Consider the following 24,834-nt stretch of genomic DNA (forward strand, 5'->3'; position numbering starts at 1 on the left):
TACCCCAAAAGCCCACAATCTCCCCTTGTCAAGTCTGCTGTGCTGTCTTTCTTGACAAAGGGCAGCAGGTACCTCGTAACCCACTTTGCTTTAAAGCTTCAGTCTGGGGACTGGAATTTCTAATTAGAATTTCCACATTCACTAGGGGCATCTTTATTTGCGGCAATGAAATGGGGACAGAGCATCACTTCCCAAATCTACTAGCTGTGTCTTTGACAAAAGTTCTCTAATGGCAGTGGGAATTAATGATGGCGACTGAATCACAGAGCACACCTGAATGACAAAAGTTACGTTTAATTTACAATGTAATAAAGGTTACAGGTAAAAAGCTACACATAAAGCGTGAAAAGGCCTATTACACAAATGTACAAATCTCTGTACAAAGCTCATATCAATGTTTCCTACCTTTGTCTCCTATGTTTGTTAGCCAGGTGGAGTCTTGGAGCTCTGAATAACTAGAGCTCTCAATTGAGGGGGAAAGAGCCTCCAAACCACTATCTAAAAATATCCTCTTAGAGACATCAGTTACTTGCAAAGTAAAACTTTTCCACTTTAATGTGAATTGCCCTAATGGTCGTATCCTTAAAAAATTGCCTTCATAACACACTTGGAAAGGAAACAACGCCTTAGAGAGTAGAGGACAGTACTCTGGAGTCAAACGAAAAATGTCAGCAAGTGGAGTGCTCAGGTTTGACAGAAAAAGAGTTCAAACAATACTGTAAGTTTAAAACCAGCTACCTCTGTCTATGGCACTGGTTACAGATGAAGGAAAACCAAAATATTTTCATTCCAACAGAAAGGACAAAAGAGAAAAGTCTAACTCTTGGACCTCAAAACCATTGACCCAGGAACACATTTCAGTTTAAACCTTAGCTTAACTGAAGAATTCTAAACCCTCTTTTGATCAACCTGGGCTCTTCTGCCACTTGGGACTTGCCAAGAATAGTAAATATAAACTAGGTTGCTGGACCCACACGGCTGATGTACTTGAACCTCCACAGCTATGGATTCAGCCCGAGGGCCTGGAGTCTCCCCAGGAGCATGTGACTTTAAGTAAAAGTGAGCCTAGAAAGAGGGTGAAGAGGAAAAGGAGGTAATGGAAGGCCTGGGAAAGAGCCAGCGCAATCTCTTTGAAAGGTATACAAACATTTCTCTGTATTGAAAGTGTTCTGAAGACAGGTCTTTACGGGATATTTCAACTCTACCCCCATTTTAATAGTACATGGTTAGGACCCCAGGAGACATTCTGAAAGACGATACTGCACACATGGAAAGTTTTCTCCCTAGTTCATTAGCTCCCCCAACACCCTTCCACCCCATTCCCACCCAATCCCACCCTTCTCCATGACCAAAAATATCAAATCAGTAAGGAAGGTGTGGGCTTCTTGCCCGGCCAAGCCTCTTTTGCATATTTCTTCTTCTTGGGTTCATTTACAGCTTCAGGATTATAGACTGCAGGATTTGGAGCAGGGTTCATGTTCACTGCTGATGGCACAACAGGAGTCAAGTCCACATCAGGGGCAAGGTTCGGATATGGCATGGGCAAGCCTCCGATGAGCGCTGTCCCGTGGATGCCATGTGGCTGGGAGCCTGCTTCACTGTGTGTGGGGGGCAGGCCCCCATAGAGTCCTCCGCTGAATGCAAAGTTCTGTAGGCGTCTGCTGCCTGATTCCTCCAGGCCTAAGGAGCCGGGGCCATCCACCCGCTTCTTCTGTGGTTTATACAATGAGGACAGGAGAGAGAATGGAGAGTGAAGACAAGAGATGAGGCCCAAGAATGGTGTTAGTTAGGTTTTTCTAGTCTAACCCTAGAAAAACTGATCTCTGGGGTAAGTCCCTAAACCTCTAACTTCATCTAGACAATCTATTTCACTGTCATAAGAGTTTGAAGGGACATTTGTGGTCATCTAACAGGATAGTCCCCAAACACTGCTCCGAAACAAAATTTTCACCATCCTACAGCAAACATAAAAATGAGGACAGTGTCTTTGAGTTTTTCATAAAGTACAACGTACCCAGTTTAAATGACCATTCTTTATCCTAAGACCACAGCCCTCCCTCCCCTCTTTTTTTATGTTAAAACACCCTTTCAGCAAGGGAGGTGATAACAGGTGGTAATAGGCATTTAGAAGTTTCTTTTTGGGGAGGAAAAGACAGAGTTGGCAGCCTCATTTTAATCTTAATCTGAGAACAAAACAAATCTGTAGTGATAGAAATTCAGAGGTAGCCTGGGGCTGGAAGCATGAAGGGATTAATTGCAAAAGGGCACAAGGCAACTTTTTGGGGGTGATAAAAATCATACATATCTTGACTATGGGGTGGTGGTACCGTGGATGAATACATTTATCAAAACTCAAACTGTATACTTAAAATGGTGCATTTTATTATATGTAAATTATACCATAATAAAACTGGCATAAAAGTAAAAACTTCTGACTTTGTACTTTAATAAAAGAGCATTCCAAAGGAAGAAAAGCAAGAAAAGAGAAAAGAAATAGGACACCAATATACAGTACCACAGAAAAATGGCATCTTCTACTTTTTCATACTGGATTAAAACTCATGAAAAATCCCTCCTACCCTAATACTCCCATTTGGACTTATCTTTTCAATTAGTGTAATATGTTGGAAAGATTAAATATTTTCCATAGCATCTCTGACCAGTGTCTCCCAACCTCTTTTTTAATACCTCTATTAACAGGGCTCTCACTGTATTAAGGAACCATTTGTTCTCTTCTGGGAGTCCTAAATGTCAAAGAATTCTTCCACATGTACAGCAATCAAAGTGCTTCTGTATCTTGAACCTCTTGGTTCTTCAATATACATGATATCTTAAGCCCAACCCAAATTTGGGCTGACCTTCCTTTTTGTGCCATTTCTGTTCATAAAATACTGGCACAGTAAAAGCCACAAGTGCCATGCAGTACAGCAGTAATGCTTTTTTTCTGGCCTAACAGCTTACTTTGTTTGAATCAGAAGGGAAAAGCCAAAGGTGGGCCTCTGTACCCTCTGAAAGACAGATTTACAGATTCATATCATACCATTATTTACTACACGAAGGACCAAGCTGGCTGGTCATCTGCAGCCTTTCCATGGTACTAAAGCATTCTATAGACACAGGACAAAGCCCTTCCATGGCAAGAAAAATAGGAAAAAAGCATAGAATATGTTTTAAAATTAAGCACAGACTCAATACCTACCTACACACAAAAGAATGGACTTTAAAACCCAAACTGTATGGTACTTCAAATACTTTATAAGGCGCTTCTTACCTTGACTGGGACCACTGCAGTCTGCACCATGTTTCGGAAACGACCAACTGAAGGATCCACATCCTCTGCAAAAAGAGATGAGGTTAGTAAAGGGCTTACTGCAAACAAAGCAATAACAACTCATACTAAATTAGTGAAATATCTAACACTTAAGTGTTTACTGTGTGCTGGGCACTGTGTTTAATTGTCACAACACCTCTTTGAGGTAGTTCCTACTGTAATAAACATAGAAGAGATGAAAAACAAACAGGCTTGGAGAAGTAAAATAAGTCACCCTACTGGAGAGTAAAGGAGCCAGGACTTGACTCCAAACAGTCAGAAATGTATGCCTATGCTCTGGACCACTGTGCTATGCTGCCTTCACAAGTTCCTTCTCATTCCTCTCTTGAGGAAGGAGAAAGAGCAGATGTTATCAATTCCATGTTAGTCATAAAACTGTGACATGTCAAGAGGTCATACGCCCTGTGCAAGATCATGCATTAGCAAACGAGAGACTTAGGACTCAGACTCAGGGCTTCCAAAATTAACTTGGCCTTCTGACCTGAATAACTTGATCTGTATATAATCAAGACTTTTACTAAAAGATCTTAGGCCCTCCTGTCTAAGTAGGGTAGGAGAGCAGCTCCCTTTTTCACAGCCCACAAGCCTCATTTATTGAACTCAGACATGGAAATAAGAAGCAAGTTACTCTCCCACTTTTGAAGAACTCAAACTTCTAGAGCTCACAATTGAGGCACTTAAAAGAAGTGCAAACAGTATTCCTGTAGCACAGAGGAGGTGAAGACTGGGCTAGGTCCACCAGGAATGAATAGGAGTTTTCCAGGTGAAGGTTAAAAAACTGTGTGAAAACAGATTTACCATTACTAGGAAAAACTATTCCAAGCTCCATTTTATTTTAACAGAGTGGCAGAAGAGGAACTGTTTCCCTAAAAGATAGTGTTCATCTTATTTTAAATGCATTGGGGGCACTTGCTATTTAAAGAACCACTCTTAAGAATCCCTTTGGAAAACAAGGAATCCCAATTTAATGTAAATAATTACCTCCTGAGTTATTTGTTTTAATCTGGCTTTTCACACATTTTAGGATGCTGCGAAAGAATATACCCTGGTATTATGTATGCAACTCATCTTTGTTCAAGGAATGAATGGCTTCTGTTTGGGAGAAGAAAAAGGAGAAGATACCCATGCTTGTTAGGAAGAAGACAAAGTCTCTAAAAAGATACACTTTTCTTTCACTGTCCTAGGTGCTCTGTTCCAACTTATCCTTTCAGCAAGAAAGTTAAATGAAATACAAGAACAATTGGAGCCCAAGAAGAGTGGCTAATTTTTGGGCACTGTGCCCCACATATGCACACAAGCCTGCTGAGGGGAAGGGCTGAGCCACTCTGGAGAACTCTGTCCTGTCCTGGCTGAATGGTAATCAGGGCTCTCATCTGCTCCACATTCTTTGGAGTCATTCTAGTCTTCTAGAGAAACAATGCACCATCCCAGGACAACTCTGCTCCTAGAAGAAGTACTGCTTCTAACATAGAAGATTACATGGGTAAAGGGGAAAAGAGGTGGCAGATAATGGCAAGAATAGCTAACATTTATGATGGGCTTAGTGAATGTCAAGTACTGATCACAAGTATTTATACATATATTAACTCACTTAAAACCATCCCAATAATCCTGTGAGGTAGGCAGTCTGTTAAGTCCCTTGGCCAAGTTCACACAGCTACTAAGTAGATAGGTGGATTTCAAACCTAGGCCATCTGATTTCAGAGCCCATGCTCTTAACCACTATACTACATTGTCTGAAGACACTACCTTATTAAAGCTGCGGGATATTAATTTTCAAGGAGAAAAATAAACAAAATTGGACTCTGACTTCTGAAAGGGACTTAAAAGGGATTGTCTAGTCTAGTGGTTCCTAAATTGCTAGCTGTTAACTGGTACAAACAGGAGCTTGTTTAAAAATACAAATTGCTAGGGTCAACTGCTGAACCACTCTTATTCAATAGGTTTTGGTACAGGGCCCAGAAAAAACCTTTAGGTACGTCAGCCTGCCCTTACCTGAAGCACCGTTGGGGGTTCCCTACTTTGAGAAATAATACATTCCACTTCACCTACCATCAGAAAGTGAACTTGGAATCACAACAACAAATGCCCTGATCTCTTTCACAGGAATCCTTTTAAGTATAGTTCTTCTAAACATTAACCAGGGATTTGTTCTTTACGTTCAGTCAAATATCTGGTGCCCACTGGCTCTGTTTTTTGCCCCAGCCCTTCCTCCTCAAGGTAGTCACGCAAATATCTGATGACAGCAGAATCAATGGTTCCTTCACATTCCCAGCATCCACAGCTGTCTATCTTCAGCTTGTACACTTCCCCTCCTCCTCAGGATGACATAATGCATTTGGGTGAGTTCTAGTCACAATGGAGACTAGTAGGGTTACTATATCCTGCTCTCCACAACCCCCCCACCCCAACTTCTCTTAATACAATTTTAAATTGCACTTGATTAGTTTCCATATCCCCCTGCAGACTCAGACTACATTTCAATTAATTAGAATTTCCTAGATCTTTTTCCCTCCACGAACTGTTATCAAAGCAAATCTTCTTCTTTTAAATAACTGATATTTTGAACCTAAATGCAGGATTTGAAAGTTATTCTCACTAGATCTTAACTTGGGAAATAAGTAACTTGTCAGTCAGGGCTCCTTATTTTTACCTATTGATATTTATTTTCAAATAATGTCTTTTTGATTCCATCTCCATTGTATAAACTGTACCTCCCAGCTCTGTGTCATCCACCTACCACAGTACAGGTAACATAATCCTAGTAAATGAATGTTGAATGATGAGTGACATCCCCTATAAACTAATGCACTCATCTTGCTAACACTTCCATACAGATGTATGGTAAGTCACTTTCCTAGAGAGGCAAGTCTTCAATGTGATTAATAGTGGCAGCAGAGGTCCTTCAACCTTAGAGTTGCCAATCATACTCAGAATCCCAAAAAAACAATGATTTAGGCTAGGTTCTGCTGTGAGGTAGACAACAAATTTTCTTATACCTTCCTTGAACTTCCACTGGGTGAGCAGAGGACAACTTCGGCCCTGCTCTGCATAGTTAATTATACAGGGCCCTTCCTTTAGCCATTTCTTTCACACTGTCACTGGATAATGCTTGAGCGGTTCAGGGTACTCCATCAAAGGACTGTACAAAAATATCTCCCTTCAGGTATAGCACCTATTATCCTAAACCTTGTTAAGGCAGTATTTCAACTGACCTGTAGGTTATATACACTACTCCTTGAGACCACAGCTTCTTTTCATTAGAACAAAGTAGGAAGATATCTCACCTGGGTTGATGATCTCATCATCCTCACTGAAAGTCACCCGTGAGTTCTTCCTCTTTCTCTTTGGTCTCTGAATGTCCAGATTCCCCTCCTCAATGGTGAGGGTGGAAATCCGCTTGTTGTGGGCAGTGTTGAACTCTGTCAGGTTCTAGCCAGGGTTCACAGAGGGAAAACAGGAATCAGTACACATTGAATTTGAAGGAGAAAATACTACTAAATAAAGGACAGGAAGGCATCAGGGGCTAACCTTGACCTCCCAAGATAATGAGACTCTCTCCTGCATTTAGAAAAGATCACTACCATCCCTACAACACTAATACTAACAAGTTTCACTTGACAGAATGTGGTGGGGCAGTGGTATTTCAAAGGAGGGGAAGATCATCTGTGCAAATACCCTTGAGTTTTGTTTTATCCCCCACCTAAGAACAGTGATCATCTCTTCATGCTGAAAATTAAAGGAAACGTGACTAAGAAGATCTCCAAGAATTGTTTTTAAATAAATAATAAAAAAACAGAGATGAGAAAGGACAATTGACAGCGTCTTTCCCAGTAGCTCCCTCCTTTAAAACTTTAAAGGATAATGCCAGTACACTTAAGTTTTTGACAATAATATTTTGTCACTTTGCATCCCTATGCCTGGCCCCAATTCTATTCATAACCATCCATCCATCACACTGATTAACTTGGCCTTAGGACTGCATCTTATCTCTTCCTAATCTACTGGATTTATTCCAATCTGCACTGCATTTCAGAGATTTCAAATTTCTTGAGAATGAGTACCCAAAGAGCATCTAATATACTTAACCAGAAGACAAAGCAGCATGGAGGCAGCCTGGAAGGGAAGTAGGCAAGACTGACTGCCATCAAGGTCACTAGTTGTGAGGCTACCTCTTTAGGACCAAATTATTTATAAATTATAAGATTGTGTTTTTCTTCCCCAGAGTTAGGAGGCTGCCTTGGTGCATAGGAATTGTAAATGCACATGGGTGATGAAGGACATGCTTATAATGGGTCAATCTGAAAAGGCCAGTCACATCAGTGCAGTGACAGCTATGTAAAGCAGTAAAGCCACACCAGAATCTAGTGGAGTCAGACTCTAGAAAAGGAAAACTCTAGCACTTAAGAATTTTATTTTGTAAAATTCAAGGCCTTCAGGGCAGCCAAGCCCATAAGACCAAAAGCAGGCTAAACAGTCTAGTTTTATTCAGAAGATCCCTGAGCTGTTTAGACAGTGCACACACAAAAAATTAACAGAGGTGTCAGTCTAAGTCAGCAATGTACAAAAGAACTTTCTGAAATGATGGAAAACATTCTCTAACTGCACTATCCAATATGGTACTTGCTAGTCACATGTGACTACTGAGTACTTGAAATGTGACTAGTGGCTACTCATATTAGACAGAGGGATAGAAAAATATGACTCCCAGGCTTGGCTCCTAATAGGCTGAAGTCTGAGGGTCTCCTGACAGGGAAACCCAGTCTCATTAGCCCTGATCATAAATAACCAAACCCACACAATGTGGCTCCAAGATATATCACGTGTCCCCACCACATTGCCATAGCAGCAAAGGCCCTTTATAGGACTCAAGAAAACCTTCTGGTGCTAAATCATCAGCATTTCACGCTACGCAGAACAGCTACATGCTGCAAAACCAGGGTCCCAAAAGACAAAACAATGACATGGACATGGAATTACATCAAGCTCGGTCTCCTCCTCTGGAAGCCCCAGTAAACCCTTGAGTTCATCATCCTCTCCACCCATCTTCTCATCTCCTTTCACAGCTGATGGCAATGTCTGAGGCTTCTCACGTAGAGTGTATGCCCTTGTGGATGCACCAAATGAGACCGTGGAATCGATGGGTATTTGCTGAGGCTTGTGAGGTTCCAACCGAATATGACCCAAGAAAGTGCCGTGTGCTGGGAACAACCAAATCAGAAATGTAAGGGGAAAACAAACACAAAAACAAAAAACCCTAAGTTTTAGAAGGGACAGCAGCAGCATCAACTCTCCTGTCTCAGGTCAGCTCCTCCTAGCATTTCCGTTTTTTTGTTTTTTTGCTATTGATTTTTCTATATGAAATGCCAGTTAGAAAAATAAGCTTTTAAAATGAAAATGGCACTGGGTCCACTTTGCACCCCTCACTATGTGTTACAATGAAAAGGAAAATTTCTCCATTAAGAATTTAATCTCTTCAGTGTATTTTTTAGCACATCTTCAGACCTGCTGGTACCGCAAATAACCAATACCACTGCTTGCTTTCTGCTGCCAGTCAGGCTTGGCTCCATTCTGGGTCCAGGAGGAGTGGCTCTGACCCAGCATTAGCCATGCCTCCACAAGGCAGGTAACAGGCATCACTATACTGCAGCCTGGCCTCTCTAGTCTCAAGTCTAGGGAACACAGGAATTGGTGGCCTAGAGGCAGTTACATTGCATTATGCTTGTTTCCCCTAGAACAAGAAAGGAACTTGGCTGAAAAAGGTGAGAGGTCAGTGCTAAGGCAAGCCACAATCCTCCTGGAGTATTTTTCTGCATCTGCATTCTGTGTGTTATGAAATGGAAAGAAAAGATGAGATAAATCTGCAAGTGAGTACTTGTGAGACAAGCCTCTCCAAGACCATCATAGAAGCAGATTGGGGAGGTGGGGTGGGGGAGAATATGTCAAACCTGATTAACCCAAGAGCAGGACCATTTACAATTTACACTGGTTTATATATATATATATATACACACACACATATACAGACACACACGGGCAAAATGAACAAATGTGAGGGCTCCAGGCAGGTAGGTCTCAACTGTATTTCTGTGGATTATCTTTAGCAAAGTTAAAAATCTGTTTGGCTTCTTGCCATCACCCAGAAAATCCTGATGCTGTCCTTCCAATCATTAGGTGGAGAGTGCTCATGGAATTAAAATTAATATTATTAGTAATCAAAGTGAAATGGAGCTGGGGATAAAGGACTCAATAAAAAAATTAAATTTTGCTCAAAACAAGTGTTTTTTTAAATGTCCTGCACTGGTGCCCCACTATGGAGCTAACTGTGGCTGCGGCTTCAATTGGACCATAATTCAATTCATCACAGTCCTTACAAAGACTTAATACCCATAGTCCCTAGCTCCTAGGTATTTTTGTTGTTGTTGTTATTGTTCTCTATATATTCACCTCTTGCTTTTTCCAGGGGAGTGCTTCTCAAAACCTCTTCCCTGTATTCAGTCATCAATTATTTCAAGAAAACAGGAGATATCATAGGAATAGAAAAGGGCTGATTATAAAAACCAAATGTAAACTTCTTCCTTAATAAGCAATAAAACATGCTTTCCAAACTGAAGAAACCAAACAGTATTTTCACATTACCCAAAAAAGGGAGTGTGTGAAACTGGATGTGAATTACTTACTACTGTTGAGATCTATTAGGAAAACTCTCTTCAGATGCTTGTGGTAGACCAAGGCAGCGTGGACCCGAGAGCAAGACTGGTGGTCAATGGTAAAGTCACACAGATCAGGGTTTCTCCCAAATAAGTAATACTTCTTCTCATCAATAATCAGTTTCTAAATAAATATTAAATTAAATATTACTTAAATCATGTTTCAACAGGGTTTACAAAAACAAAAAACAAAAACAAAATCCTCTTCCAATCAAATATATAGAGGCTCATGAGTAGATAAAATTTCTTGCGAGGGATAAAAAAAAAATTATTTCCCATTATTCTTCAAGATTAAGACTTCAGATTAATTTACTAAGATAACTGTTTTGGGGGAATGGATGGCAATTAATCCCCACAAATATGGTGCCCAAAATGTCTAGTGTGGGTATGAAAATAATTCTTAATTCTATAGGACAAAAAGTGGCCTGCCCCAAGAGATCAACCATTCTATCAAGAGTGGATCTCTTTGTCTACTACAAAGAGAAGGTTTCACTGGATCTAATTTTAGGTCAAATAGAAAAAAAGAAGCACAGAGCAGCTCTATAAATTTTAAGATTGCTTTTTAGAAAATGTATATTTGAATGAATATTATCACTTGGTCAGGAAGGAAAATGGGTGTAAAGACCTATCTATATTTTAAACATGTTGCCATAGCCCCAAAGTATTTTTGGAACCCTCATAAGGAACTAGAATAACATTAAACTCATACTGTAAGTCCGTAAATCCAACTTTATTATCACAGTTGACTCTGGTCACAAAAATTATTGCCCCAAGTTAACACCAAATGAGTATTAAATCACCTCATGGGGTAAAAGTTGTCCATGTTTAGGGTGGGGAATGTGGGGATTAACATTTATTGAAGGGTTATTATTGCTAGGCATTTTAAATATATCTCAACCAATCCTCAAAGCAACTCTGAGACAAGTATTGACTACTGTTAAAGATAAGAAAATAGACTAAGAGAGATGAAGCCACTTGAAGGAGGTAGGCTGGCTGGTTAAGTGGCAGATCTGGGCCTTAAACTCAAGTATGACTGACTTATAATTCTAGTATTCTAAATAATGCCCCATGGAACTGCAACAATTCTAAAAGAAGAGCTCTAAAAATGTTTTCAGTACTGCTATGGCACTAGAAAAAATATACTGTGTAATATCCCAGTAGCAGAAAAGGGATTTCACGGACATTTACATCAGTCAATTGTTACTACAGGAGCCCACCCCACCACCCTACATGCAGAGAGCTTTGAATTCTGTGGTCTCTGGCTGGTGGCTACAGACAGAGGGAGCCACAGGGGTCCACCTCCCCAGGGAGGGAGGGACGCAGCCTAAGACTGATTCAGTTTTTGGTCAACAAAGTTGGTTTGTTGTGCCCCAGAGCCCTTTCAGGCTGGATGGGGATATGCCATTGTTTGCCCTAGGAGCTTGCAGGGGACTGACCAGGACTGGGTGTTGAGGACACAAAGGAGAGTGAAATTATTCCCTACCCAGGAAAAGGGAAGGGGCTACTAGCAAAGGTTGGAGAGCAGCCTCTGAGAAAGTTTGATTTGTGAGGCTCTGAAGAGCCTCAAGACAGGATCCTGTCACATTGTTCTCATAGGTGTTGCAGGGAACACATTCCAACCAGGGTTTGAACTGAGAGGGTTGTTGAAGTGCACCATCTGCTGGCAGACCAAGGAAGTACATGTGAGGAAATTAAAAGTAAATAAGTAGACTTTTTGGGGCCTTTACAGCTTCCCTTCCCAAGACCCTTTGAAGTCGGTCTGCAATCCACTTCTGGGTCCATGGCCTGGATTTGAACAACTAAACAGAGAAAATCCTAAAGAGTTAGAACTAGATGAACCAAGAATCAAAGAACAGCTGTAACACACAGCATCCTAACTCTATAAATTCCTAAACAAGAGAGAGAAACTGAGCATCAGAGTAGACTCACCATCGTAATCAGATGCCAAGACATCAGCAAAAAATCACAAGCCAAACCACGAAAATGGAAGATACAGCCCAAGCAAAGGAATATATCAAAGCCTTAATTGAGACAAGGATTTGAGTCAACTAATCAATGAGGGCCATATAAATCCCCTAAATCAAATCAGAGTTGAAAAACAATATGGCTTAAGAGATGAGGGACATTAAGAGGACACTGGGCAAGTCCAAAGAAGAATTTGAAATCCCAAAGAAAAAGAACAGAGCTAATGGGAATGAAAGACACAACAGATGAGATAAAAAATACATTAGAGGGAAGTGGACATAGCTTAACTGATAGAGTCTCCATCTACCATATGGAGGGTCCAGGGTTTGATCCTTAGAGTTTCCTAACCTGTGTGGTGAGCGGGCCCACGTGCAGGGCAGTCGCGTGCAAGGAGTGCCATGCCACACAGGGGTGTCCCCCGCGTAGGGGAGCCCCATACGCAAGGAGTGAGTCCCACAAGGAGAGCCACCCTGTGTGAAAAAAGCGCAGCCCATCCAGGAGTGGCACTGCACACACAGAGAGCTGACGCAGCAAGAAGATGCAACAAAAAAGAGACGCAGATTCCCAATGCCGCCGAGAAGGCAAGAGGACACAGAAGAACACACAGCGAATGGACACGAGAGTAGACAACGGGAGAGAAATAAAACAAATCTTTAAAAAAAAAAAAAAAAAAAAAGAGTATATAGGGAAATAATAGCTGAAAATTTCCCAACTCTCATAAAAGAAATGAATTTCCATGTCCAAGAAGCACAGCATACCCCAATCAGAATAAATCCAAAGAGACCTACTTCAAGACACATACTACTTGGAATGTCAAATGCCAAAGATAAAGAGAAAATTCTAAGAGACATAAAGGTGAAGCAAACCATGACATACAAGGTATGCACAGTAAAACTTAGTGTGGATTCCTCATCATAAACCATGGGGACGAGACAACAGTGGTATGACATAAATAAGATATTGAAGGAGAAAAATTGTCAGACAAGAATTCCTTATCCTGCAAAACTGTCCTCCAAATATGAAGGTGAGTTTAAAATATTCACAAATAAACAGAACCTAAGAGAATTTGTAAAAGAATCCAGCTTTGCAGGAAGCATTCAAGGGAATCTTATAGCCTGAAAGCAAAAGGCAGGAGTGGAAGGATTGGAGGAGAGTACAGAAGGGAAGACTATCAGAAAGTATAACCAAAAGAGTAAAAAGACAATGAAAATAAGATAAGACATATAAAGCCAAAGAATAAAATGTTGGAAGTAAAGAATGCATTTAAAGTAACGTCATTGAATGTGAATGTATTAAACTCCCCAATCAAAAGATATAGACTGATAGAATGGATTAAAAAAAAACCATGAGCCATCCATATTCTGTCTAAAGGATAAAAATCAGCGGAAAATGAAAAGTTGGAAAAGATACTCCACACAAACATTAACTAAAACCACAAAAGAGCAGGGGTAACTATGCTAATATTGGACAAAACAGACTTTAAAAATGCAAAAAATGTACATGAGTAAACTTTTTTATCTCATCATTTCTTTATTAAATCAATCTCTTATCCTAGAGAGAAGAAATCTTCATGATGTTTGTTAAGTTTTATTTTGAGAAAAATTTCTGGGAATTTCCATCAAAGCATTTTATTTGAACTTTTATCAGTATTACTGCCTCTGCATGATTCCTTTGATGTTATTTCTGTTTGAACCTGAAACTCAGCAAGAACTAAAGAAGGGAGGGCTGGCTATTTGTGAAAATAGTGCTTCTAATGATAAATGAATTGTTAAAATACAAGCAAATATTACTTCACATTAAAGTAAAACACATTGTCTTAAATTTTGTGTGCATGTTTTGGCATTCAATGGATATATTAAATACTAAATTGTAATAAAGCACAATACTGATGTAAATTTCATGTTTTATATATGTATATGTTGCATAATAAATAACAGTTGTGCTTATAAAAAAAAATGCAAAAAAGTTCTAAAGAAATGCAGACGGTCATTTTAGCAGTTTGATATGGCTCATAAATTCCAAAAATAGATATTGGATTCTGTTTGTAAACTGGTCTGTACCTGGGTATGATTAAATTACAATTAGGGCTTTGATTGGGCCACATCAGTATGGTGTAGAGTCTCCGCCCCCTGCTGAGTAGGGACTAAGAGATCAAAGACATGGCAAATGAGCTGGAGTCCCCAGAAGCAAGCACACAGAGAAGCTTGGTTATAAGGGAAGAGAGAAGGCACTGGAAAGAGAAACAAGCTGTTCACCTAGTAATCGAGAGCTGGACTTGTGGAGAAAACAGAGGGGCTGAGCTCAGAGAGAAATAAACTCTGGCAAACAGAGGAACCCAGGAAGCCTGAAACCTGGCAGATGTTGAAAGCTATCTTGCTCCAATACATGGCAAAGACCTTGGTGAGGGGGAGGCAGATGTAGCTCAGGTGACTGGGCTCCCAACTACCATATGGGAGGCCCAGGGTTCGATTCCCGGGGCCTCTTGGTGAAGGCAAGCTAGCCCACACCACTGTGGAGAGCTGACAGTGAGTGCTACCAACAAGGGGGTGGGAAGAATAAATAAAGCAAATCAAAAAAATAACTCCCCCCCCCCCCCCCCCAAAAAAAAAGAGACTTTGGTGAGGAAAGTAACTTACTCTTTATGGCCTAGTAACTGTAAGCTTCTACCCCAAAGTAAATACCCTTTTTAAAAGCCAAAAGATTTCTGGTATTTTGCATCAGCACCCCTTTGGCTGACTAATACAGCCACTATATATTAACAAAAGAGACAATCTACCAGGAAGTAGTAACAGCCATAAATATCTATGTACCTAACCAGGGCGCCCCAAAATACATGAGGCAAACTCTGGCAAAACTGAAGTGAAAAACAGAAATCTCTACAATAATAATTGGAACTTCAACACATCACTCACATTATCCGATAGAACAACTAGACAGAAGATCAACAAGGAAAAAGAGAACCTGAACAAGATGATAAACGAGCTAGACCTAACAGAATGTTGCATCCCAAATCAGCTAGTTATATGTTCTTCTCAAGTGTTCAATGATCTTTCTTCAAGACAGACCACGTGTTGGGTCACAAAGCAGGTCTCAATAAATACAAAAAGAGTGAAATTACACAAAGCAACTTCTCAGATCATAATGAAATAGGGTGGGAAATCAGTAACAGACAAGAAAGGGGAAATTTTTGCAAACTGTGGAAGCTAAACAACAACCTCCTAAAGAACTAGTGGGTCAAAGAAAAAACTGTTAAGAGAAATTAGTAAAAATCTCAAGACGAATGAAAACGAGAATACAATTTATCAAAACTTACAGATAAAGCAAAGGCAGTGCAGAGAGGGAAATTTATAACCCTAAATTCCTATATTAAATAAGAAGATAGAACTAAAATCAAAGACCTAACTGAAACACCTGAGGAAGTAGAAAAAGGATAGCAAACCAATCCCAAAGCAAACAGAAGGAAAGAATAAAGATCAGAGCAGAAATAAATGATATTGAAGGGGAAAAAAAAAGAGAAAAATCAACAAAACCAAAAGCTGGTTCTTTGAGAAGATCAATAAAATTGTCAAACCCCTTGGGAAGTGGATGTGGCTCAAGCAGCTGGGCTCCCGCCTACCACATGGAAGGTCGCAAGTTCGGTTCCCGGTGCCTCCTAAAGAAGACAAGCAAGACAGCAAGCTGACGCGACTAGCTGGTGTGGTGAGCTAATGCAATAAAATGAGGCAACCAAGAGACACAGCAAGGAAACACAATGAAAGACACAACAGGGAGCGGAGGTGGCTTAAGCGATTAGGTGCCTCCCTCACACATGGGAGGCCCCAGGTTCGGTTCTCAGTGCCTACTTTTTAAAAAAGAAGATAAGAGGAAACAAAGAGGGAGAAATAAGTAAAAATAAACAAATCTAAAAGAAAAAAAAGAAAAAAAAATTTAAAAATTAAAAACTGGGAAGCAGATGTGGCTCAACTGATAGAGCATCTGTCTACCATATGGAGGGTCCAGGGTTCGATCCCCAGGGCCTCCTGACGCATGTGGTAAGCTGGCCCATGTGCAGTGCTACCACGTGCAAGGAGTGCCATACCATGCAGGGGTGCCCCTACGTGTGGGTACCCCACGCACAAGGAATACGCCCCACAAGGAGAGCCGCCCTGTGTGAAAAAAGTGCAGCCTGCCCAGGAGTGTCACCGCACACATGGAGATGCAAGATGACACAACAAAAAAGAAATGCAGTTTCCCTGTGCCGCAGGATAATGCAAGTGGACGAAGAAGAACACACAGCGAATCAACAGAGGGAGCAGACAATGAGGGGGAAGGGGATGGAAATAAAAAAAATAAAACCTTTAAAAAATAAAATAAAATAAAAATAAAAAGCTGTCAAACCCTTAGTTAGACTAACAAAGAAAAAAAGAGAGAAGATGCAAATAAATGAAATCAGAAATTATGGGGAGATGTTATGACTGACCCCACAGAAATAAAAACAATCACAAGAGGATATTATGAGAAAATGTATGCCAACAAACTGGACAATCTAGATGAAATGAACAAATTCCTAGAAATGCACAATAAATCTACACTAATGCTATAAGAAACACAAGAACTTACCCAACAACCCAATCACATTTAAAGAGTTGAATCCATCATCAAAAATCTCCCAACAGAAAATTCCAGGACCAGACTATCTAGATGGCTTTACAAGTGAACTCTATCAAACATTCTGAGAAGAATTAACACCAATCCTACTTAAACTCTTCCAAAAAAGTGAAGAGAGAAAAATACTCAATGCATTTCATGAAGCAAACATCTCCCTAATGCCAATTAGTTTTTGACAAACCTATTTGTTACTGGGACATTTAACATGTCCATGTTACTGGGACAAAACAGTCTCTTCAATAAATGGTGCTGGGAGAACTGGATATCAATAGCCAAATGAATGGAAGAGGATCCCTATCTCATACCCTACTCAAGAATCTATCAAAGCCAGGACCATAAAACTACTAGAAGAAAATATAGGGAAACATCTTCAAGATCTTGTGTAGGTGATGGGTCCTGGGACCTTACACCCAAAGCACGAGAAATAAAAGACAAAAGATAAATGGGACCTTCTCAATGTCAAAAACTTTTGCACATCAAAGAATTTTGTCAAAAAGGTGAAAAGGCAACCAACTCAATGGGAGAAAATATTTGGAAATCACATCTGATAAGGGTGATTTATAAGATATATAAAGGCATACTAAAACTCAACAATAAAAAATGGATAAAAGACTTGAACAGATATTTGTCCAAAGAAGAAATACAAATGCTGAAAAAAAAAACCACAAGAAACAATGTTCAGTATCACTAGCAATTAGGGAAATGCAAATCAATGCTACAGTGAGATATCATTTAGGGAAGAGGACTTGGGGGGGGGGGGGGCGGGGAATGGGAGAGAAATAAATAAATAAATCTTTAAAAAAAGAAAAAAGCTATCATTTACACCCACACAGAATAGCCACTATTAAAAAGACAGAAAACTGCAAGTGTTGGAGAGGATGTGGAGAGATAGGGACACTTAATCACTGCTGGTGGGACTATAGAAAGGTATAGCCACTGTGAAGGAATGTCTGGCAGTTCCTAAGGAATTTGAATATAGATTTGCTGTAACCTGACAATACCACTACTAGGTATATACCCAGAAGAACTGAGAGCAGTGACACAAATCTGCACACCGATGTTAATAGTGATGTTATTCACAACTGCCAAAAGATGGAAACAACCCAAATGTCCATCAACCAATGAGTGCATAAACAAATTGTGGTATATACACATGATGGAATATTAAGCAGCTGTAAGAAGAAATTAAGCCTCAAAGATGACAACATGGATGAACCTGGACGACATTATGTTGAGTGAAGCAAGCCAGACACAAAACGACAAATAGTGCATGATTGTGCTACTATGAACTAAATATATTGTATAAACTCATGGAATTAATAACTAGAATATAGGCCACCAGAAAACAAATGAGTTTAGAGAATGGAAAGCTAAGGGTTAATCTGTGCAGAATGGGAAAAAAGTTGTTTGTAAATCTTTGGAAATCACATCATAGTGTCTGTAACTAGTAGTGCTATTATATGGGTATGACAGCAGTTGAAAGGGAAAGTCTAAGGTTGGGCATATTACTAAAAGGAAAGCTAGGGAAGCGGACTTGGCCCAGTGGTTAGGGAATCTGTCTACGACATGGGAGGTCCGTGGTTCAAACCCCGGGTCTACTTGACCTGTGAGGAGCTGGCCCATGCACAGTGCTGATGCAATCAAGGAGTGCTGTGCCACGCAGGGGTGTCCCCTGCATAGGGGAGCCCCACGTGCAAGAAGTGCGCCCCATAAGGAGAACCGCCCATCGCGAAAGTGCAGCCTGCCAGGAATAGCGCCGCCCACACGGAGAGCTGACACAACAAGATGATGCAACAAAAAGAAACACAGATTCCCGTGCCGCTGACAACAGAAGCGGACAAAGAAGATGCAGCAAATAGAAAAAGAGAACAGACAATGGGGGGGGGGGGGGAAGGGGAGAGAAATAAATTAAAAAAAAAAAAAGAGAATTAAAAAATAAAATAAAAATAAAAGGAAAGCTAAAAAATATAACATGGGACTGTATAGCATAGTGAAATCTCATGTGAAATGAGTATGGGTAATATTATATATATGAATTTTTCTTTGAAACTGAACAAATGTACAGTTCATCTTAATGTTAATGATGTTAATATCAGGCAATACAACCAAAGCAAAATATGGACAACAGTGTCTATTAATAATCTTCTATTAAGGATAAAAAAAAAAGGAAATATACTAAGTGAAATAAACTAGACAAAAAATACTACACATTGCTTGACTCCATCTATACAAAATATAAATACAAACAAATTAGAAAGACAGAAACAGAATAGCAGCTATATACAGTGGGGGAAGCACAGAGTGATTAAGAGGTGATTATTAAGGGGTAGAGCTTTTTTGTCTGTTTACTACTATTATTGGGATAATGAAAAAGCTCCAATAACGATTGAAGTGATGAATGCACAACTACGTGATTATACCAAACACCATCAATCATACACTTTGGGTTGATTTTATGCTTTATTAATATGTATCAATAAAACTGATTAAAAATTGTAGGGATGGGAAACGGATGTGGCTCAACTGATAGAGCATCCGCCTACCACATAGAGGGTCCAGGGTTCGATACCCAGGGCCTTCTGACCCATGTGGTGAGGTGGCCCACGTGCAGTGCTGCCACACACAAGGAGTGCCATGCCACACAGGGGTGCCCCTGTGTAGGGGTGCCCCACGCACAAGAGTGCACCCCGCAAGGAGAGCCACCCCACGTCAAAAAAGCACAGACCACCCAGGAGTGGCACCACACACATGGAGAACTGACGTAGCAAGATGATGCAACAACAACAACAAAAAAAGACGCAGTTTCCTGGTACTGCCTGAAAATGCAAGCAGACGTAGAAGAACACATAACGAATGGACACAGAGAGCAGACAACGAGGGGAAAGAGGAGAGAAATAAATAAATCTTAAAAAAAAATTTAGAGGGAGAAGGGGTTGAAAAAGAATTAGCTTTATTTTGCCAAAAAAGGATATTTTTTACAGTATCATTGATTAGTATCACCATTTCAGAAAGACTTACTACATCATCCTTATTATTCTTCTAAACCTGGATCAGGAAAGCCTCAGCCAGATTGGCTCTAGACTGCTCTGTCATAGATGAAGGTCTCTAGATGAATTAATGCTAACACTTCTTCCAATTCTAACAGTTTACAATATGACCACTTTTAAGAATTTGGATATGTTGTGTTTTTCCTTTAAACATAGACTCATTAAGCTACAATTTACACTTCACACTACACTTCCGCTAAAATTCCTAAAGGAAGACAGCACAAATCTGAGAAGAGAAATGTAGTCAAGTTAGTATGGTAAAAGGCTAGAAATCAAGAGGCTTAGATTTCATTTTTAGCTAAGTTATAGAACTAACAGAGGCCTACTATTCTCCCATTTCCCCTTACAAAAGACTCAGCTTTGAAATGCCGCATCTTGTGCTATGAATTTTGTTAGGTCATTTCATCTTCACAACCACCCCTGAGGTGAATAAGTACTATTATACTTATTTTTACAGGTGACAAAATTGAAGCACAAAGTAATTAACATATGTATGTCACACAGTGAAATACTGGCGGGATGGGTTAGAAATTCAGGTCTGTCTAACATCAGAATTTAAGCTCTTTTAGCCATACATTATTTATTTTCTCCATTCTACCTACATCAAAAAAGGCACCATTTGGTAGGAAGTATTTTAAGGAGTGAACAAGTTCTGTGGATCATACTCTTAATTTTTCTTTAAGTCATCATTTACCCAGTTTCTTTCAACCTTAGCACCAGGGCTCAATTAGTTTAAGATAGCCTAGATATATGGGTCACTTCTGAGAAACCTTGCCCAGCAGTCTCCTTCTGCTTCTACGAGAGCTGGTCCCAGGCACATACTACCTTAGAGCTCCAAGATTTAACAACAGTCTGACAGCTCAATCAGATTGTTACCTCCATGCCTGCTTTGACCTAAGAATGAACTCTCAAATGTCAACATCTTGTTCTCTGTAAGTGATACCTATGCAGGCTGAATCTCACAGCATTTCTGATTCATATTTATATGCACACAAATTATGTCCTTATAAACTTAAATTTGCTAACCACAGTTGATCATAGTTTAGCCTCAAGGAGCACAACATTTAAGACCACCAGCTCTTGGGCTCTAATATAAGAAGGACCAAATTTCTATAATTCTAAGGTGCCAAAAACATTCAAAATATTTAAGTGTTCAAAGAAAAAAAGAGAAAAAGGGCCCCCAAATTAAATGCACACATTAACCATAAAAGGCATTCCAATTATAGAAATGTTAAAATATAAGGGGAAAAATATAGTATGCTTTAGAATCAAGGAAATGTGTTAATTCCTGGACATTCACTTCTAGTCAAGTGAATGAAATAATGCATTGGTCTTAAAACAGTATCAGTGATCAAGACAGTCAAATTTCTTTTCTAGTTATGGCCAAGTACCACTATCCAGTTGTGCCTTTGAGTTATAACTCAGAGTGTTTCTTTACACACTGGGCTTAAAAGACTCATGGCTGTTTTAATATTGCACTTCTTAAACCCAGCTATCACAACACATCGCAAGCCTCTGACACAAGGCTAGGATGTAGATAGCTCGGTTAGTATCGAGTGCTGTCAAGCTCCTTAAAAATAGGCAAATCTCAGGTCCAAGTCCTCTCAGGAATAATACAGTGATGTCCATGAACTGTAACCTAACAACTGTATAGCAGCTCAGCACAACTAACGGCACTGAAAAACAGAGATTATTAGCTGATGGGAACCAATAATTAGAGGAGTTTTGATAAGTCAAGAGTGCTTTGGAACATGTAAACTACTTCACAAAGGAATGTGATGTTATTATTAAGCCTAGGCTTCCTTGTTTGTTTCTGTTGCAAACTAAAGATTTATTAAAATCTAGTAACAAAGTAGATTCCTATATGTTTTGAAGTGTCATGATATTTAGCAACAAATATTTTGTATCTGTGGAACACTTTGTAATAAAACAGATTTTACAGACATTTTAGCTAAAATATTTCCTGGAATAATCTTGATGTTTTGTCATCTTTAAGGTAAAGAATCCATGACAAAGGGTATTTATCATGGCTGAAGACATGATGAATTAATAACAATGGCAGAATTCATTATAACTCATAGTTTAATATTTTGCAAAATACCTGGGTACTTTTACAACACCCTGAAAGTGACTACAATATATTTACAATCATCCTCTAGGAGCTCTCACAGAGAACCTTTCAAGCTAGCAAACATGGAAAGCAACGTTTTTATTATATACAAGAAAGAAAAACAACTGCATTCAATAATGTGGCCTTGAATTCAAATTCTAGCTGTGAAAGCTAACGTAAAATTGGTTCTAGACAAGAAGATTCACAGCTCCTTGGCAAATAAATGATACCAAAACAAAAACTAAAACAAAACCATAACAAAAAAACCCATGTACAACTTAATAGCTAATCAAAACTCATGTTTTCCTGAAGTTCTATGTGGTGTTCATTCTAGCATAAGATGGAATTCCTCTAAACTTTTCCTTTACAGTACTTAAATTTTCTGTGTGTGTCTTTCACACTGGATTATTTCTTTGACAACAGGAACCATGTTTGTTTTGTTCACTGTTGTGTTCCCTATGCCGAGCATTGTACTTGGCACATAACAAGAACTCAAAAAATGTTTTGAAATGAATAAATTTCACCTAAATTCCCTCTCTTATTTGAGCAAGTGTATTAGTTCACCATACTAGCTTGGGCCAGAATCTCAAAAGCAATTTAAAATTTAAATTCAATCTATATTATTCACTTTCTTCAGTTACTGCATACCCTGTGCCTTCCATACACTCTATATATTCTCAAAGAAGAGGGACTGTACCAGGGTATAGGATTTCCGGTTTTACTGGGACCCAAGACCTATTAAAACCCTTCAGTTAGAAGGTGAGAGAAGTCACAACAAATTGAGTGTCAGTTGGAGATATGAAGTTTGAATGTATTATATCATTATGTGCTTTTAATAGAAAAAACTTTCAGGATGAACAAAGTAGCATTACTAGAAAACAAAGCACAGGAGAAGGGGTGGAAAATGAGTCAATGAGCAAAAATCTTTAGCATAGTGGGGGGAAAAAAAGGGAAGACATGTATTTCCATACCTCAATTAGTTTGTCTCCTTTGACTACATCCAGATGTAAACCAGGTGGAGGTTTACCTGCCCTGAAAAATAAGAATGAAAAAGCATTTTCAGGAAGAGTTCATAAATGCTATTTACAATCATTCTCCCATTCAACACTGCAGCTCTCCTACCAGGCTATAATTAATTCATGTTCAAGCAGAAATGTCATCTACTTCACTGTTATTACAGTTCCTTTCTATATCTGACACTTCCCCAATGATTCAATTGCTCTAAAACAGATTTTAGATGTTCTGTATTTGGAGCAGAAACAAGAAAACTGTATTTTAACACTGGGTATCTACCTCAGAGAGAAAGCAGCACAGTGAGGTACAAGTACAATAGCCCTGGTAGTCTGGTCATCTGAAGTTTGAATCTAAGATTTACCACTATCACAAACTTCATGAAAAAGTAGAAAAAAATCAGTTGGTATTTTGGGCTAATGAAGATTAGTTTCATCACAGAATAAGCAGTGGTATTGTCCTGAGCTCTAAGACCAAATCAGAAGTACATAATTAGGGAGCCAAAATCATGCTCATGAAACCAGGTATCAAATAAGTAAAAGGGACATTTGTTGCCCTTGAACAGGTCTTTCTTCAATGCTAGGGTTAAGGAAACTTTTCTCCATATTCATATAGCCAGACCATTCAAGAGGCATATACATTTGTCAAAGCACCTTACACAGTGCCTGCCTGGTACACACTAAATCCTGAGGAAATGGTAGGTGAACCTAAAACAATCTTTTAACCATTGCTGTCCTGGTCCAACTTTTGAAATCAATGCAGTGGAGGACCAAACCGGACAAAGACATCGTAGACTGAAGCAACAGCATGTTATAAAAATGCAAAAAGACCCCGAAAGCCACATATTCACTTGCTTGCTTGTTCTTGCTTTGAAGCGATCAATGAACTGCCAGAGCCCTGACATTCGTATTTCATACATGAAAAATGTACACTTGTCCATCTAACTGGAGATGCAACAGTCATCTCACAGTCTTGCCCGACACCCTTTATAGCAGTTGCTGAAAGGACAGACACTGGACACAAGCCCATTTTATCCCGGAAACAAGGAAAGGAACGTTACATCCAGAACATACTTTCCTAACTCCTACTATGTGCCTGGCCCAGGCCTAGGATCTGGAAATACAAAGATGCATCAAACAGTTCCTGCTCTTGAGGATCTCAACATAAGTGAGACAGAGACGTATAAACAATACATTGTGTTAAGAGCTACAGAAGTACATCTAACTCAGCTGTGTCTTCTTGCAAAGAAATTCATACTTACTCACCCTGTACCCCTATTCAAGGACTAATTCAAATTATTCCCAAGAAATTGTAAAAAGATCAGAGGAGTTCATTCCAACAATTACTGATGCCCACTTGTGCCCGGCTTCGTGCTGGTAGCTAAGAACGCTGGGGTAGGTCAGCGCCATCCCTGCCCTAAAGGAGCTCCCAGGCTGCAGGATACAGACAAGTACCGCACGGGGTTGCAGCGACAGAGGGATGCTGGACTGCGAGGTTGGGCTGGGGCCAGCTAGCTGGCTCGTGCGCGCTCGGGACCGATTGCAGGAGAGCAGGTACCCAGCAGGGGGGCAGGTACCGTGTTCCATAGGAACACCAGGCACTCAGTCAGGAGTTGGGTAAGTTCGGGGCCGAGGTCTGGAGGCGCCCCGACGTCCGGCTGATTGCCCAAGGAGTTGCCTGAGCGAGCGCCCAAGGTCCCCCAACCCCGGATCCCCTCAGTTTCTGGGCCCAGGCTCCAGGCTTCCAGTCTCTCCACACGCCGCCCGGCCCGGCGCGGCGGTCAACTCTCCTTCAATCAGCCCCAGTGTCTCTGAGCAATTCGGGTCACCACGGGAAAAGAGCCGCTTTTCTAGCCCAGTCCAGCTGAGGCCAGGCCAATCTAGCCCTAGCCGCTTAACCACTCACCAGGTCGGGCAGTCGAACAGCGGGAGGCTAGAGCCGGAGTTCGCGGCTGCCGCCATCTTGCGTCTCCCCCTCCCATTTGGCGCGCCCAAAGCACACCGGGAAACTGGA

The 24,834-nt window shown here is 40.1% G+C and overlaps 1 protein-coding gene and 1 non-coding gene across 2 annotated transcripts; both read right to left on the minus strand.

Moving 5' to 3' along the window:
- Positions 1-278: 278 nt before the first annotated feature.
- PPP1R8 (protein phosphatase 1 regulatory subunit 8) lies at positions 279-24,834 on the minus strand. The gene is made up of 7 exons (XM_004455710.4): positions 24,727-24,834; positions 22,782-22,842; positions 10,012-10,165; positions 8,312-8,532; positions 6,619-6,763; positions 3,272-3,336; positions 279-1,711 (listed from the first exon to the last, which is right to left on the minus strand). The coding sequence occupies exons 1-7, from the start codon at positions 24,780-24,782 to the stop codon at positions 1,358-1,360; spliced, it is 1,056 nt and encodes a 351-aa protein (XP_004455767.1). The 5' UTR covers positions 24,783-24,834; the 3' UTR covers positions 279-1,357.
- LOC111763497 (small Cajal body-specific RNA 1) lies at positions 21,100-21,262 on the minus strand. Its single transcript, XR_002796360.1, has one exon. It is a non-coding gene; the product is annotated as a small Cajal body-specific RNA 1 (non-coding RNA).

This window comes from Dasypus novemcinctus, chromosome 9 (genome assembly GCF_030445035.2).
Source record: "Dasypus novemcinctus isolate mDasNov1 chromosome 9, mDasNov1.1.hap2, whole genome shotgun sequence".
Lineage (NCBI taxonomy): Eukaryota > Metazoa > Chordata > Mammalia > Cingulata > Dasypodidae > Dasypus > Dasypus novemcinctus.

Bases quoted from the DNA above. Each gene is read 5' to 3' on its own strand.
- PPP1R8 (XM_004455710.4), bottom strand. From the start codon at position 24,782: ATGGCGGCAGCCGCGAACTCCGGCTCTAGCCTCCCGCTGTTCGACTGC. The intron at 22,843-24,726 runs GTGAGTGGTTAA...CTTATTTTTCAG, and splicing joins CTGTTCGACTGCCCGACCTG to GGCAGGTAAACCTCCACCTG. The intron at 6,764-8,311 runs GTAATTCCATGT...AACCCTGGCTAG, and splicing joins AGGAGGAGACCGAGCTTGAT to AACCTGACAGAGTTCAACAC.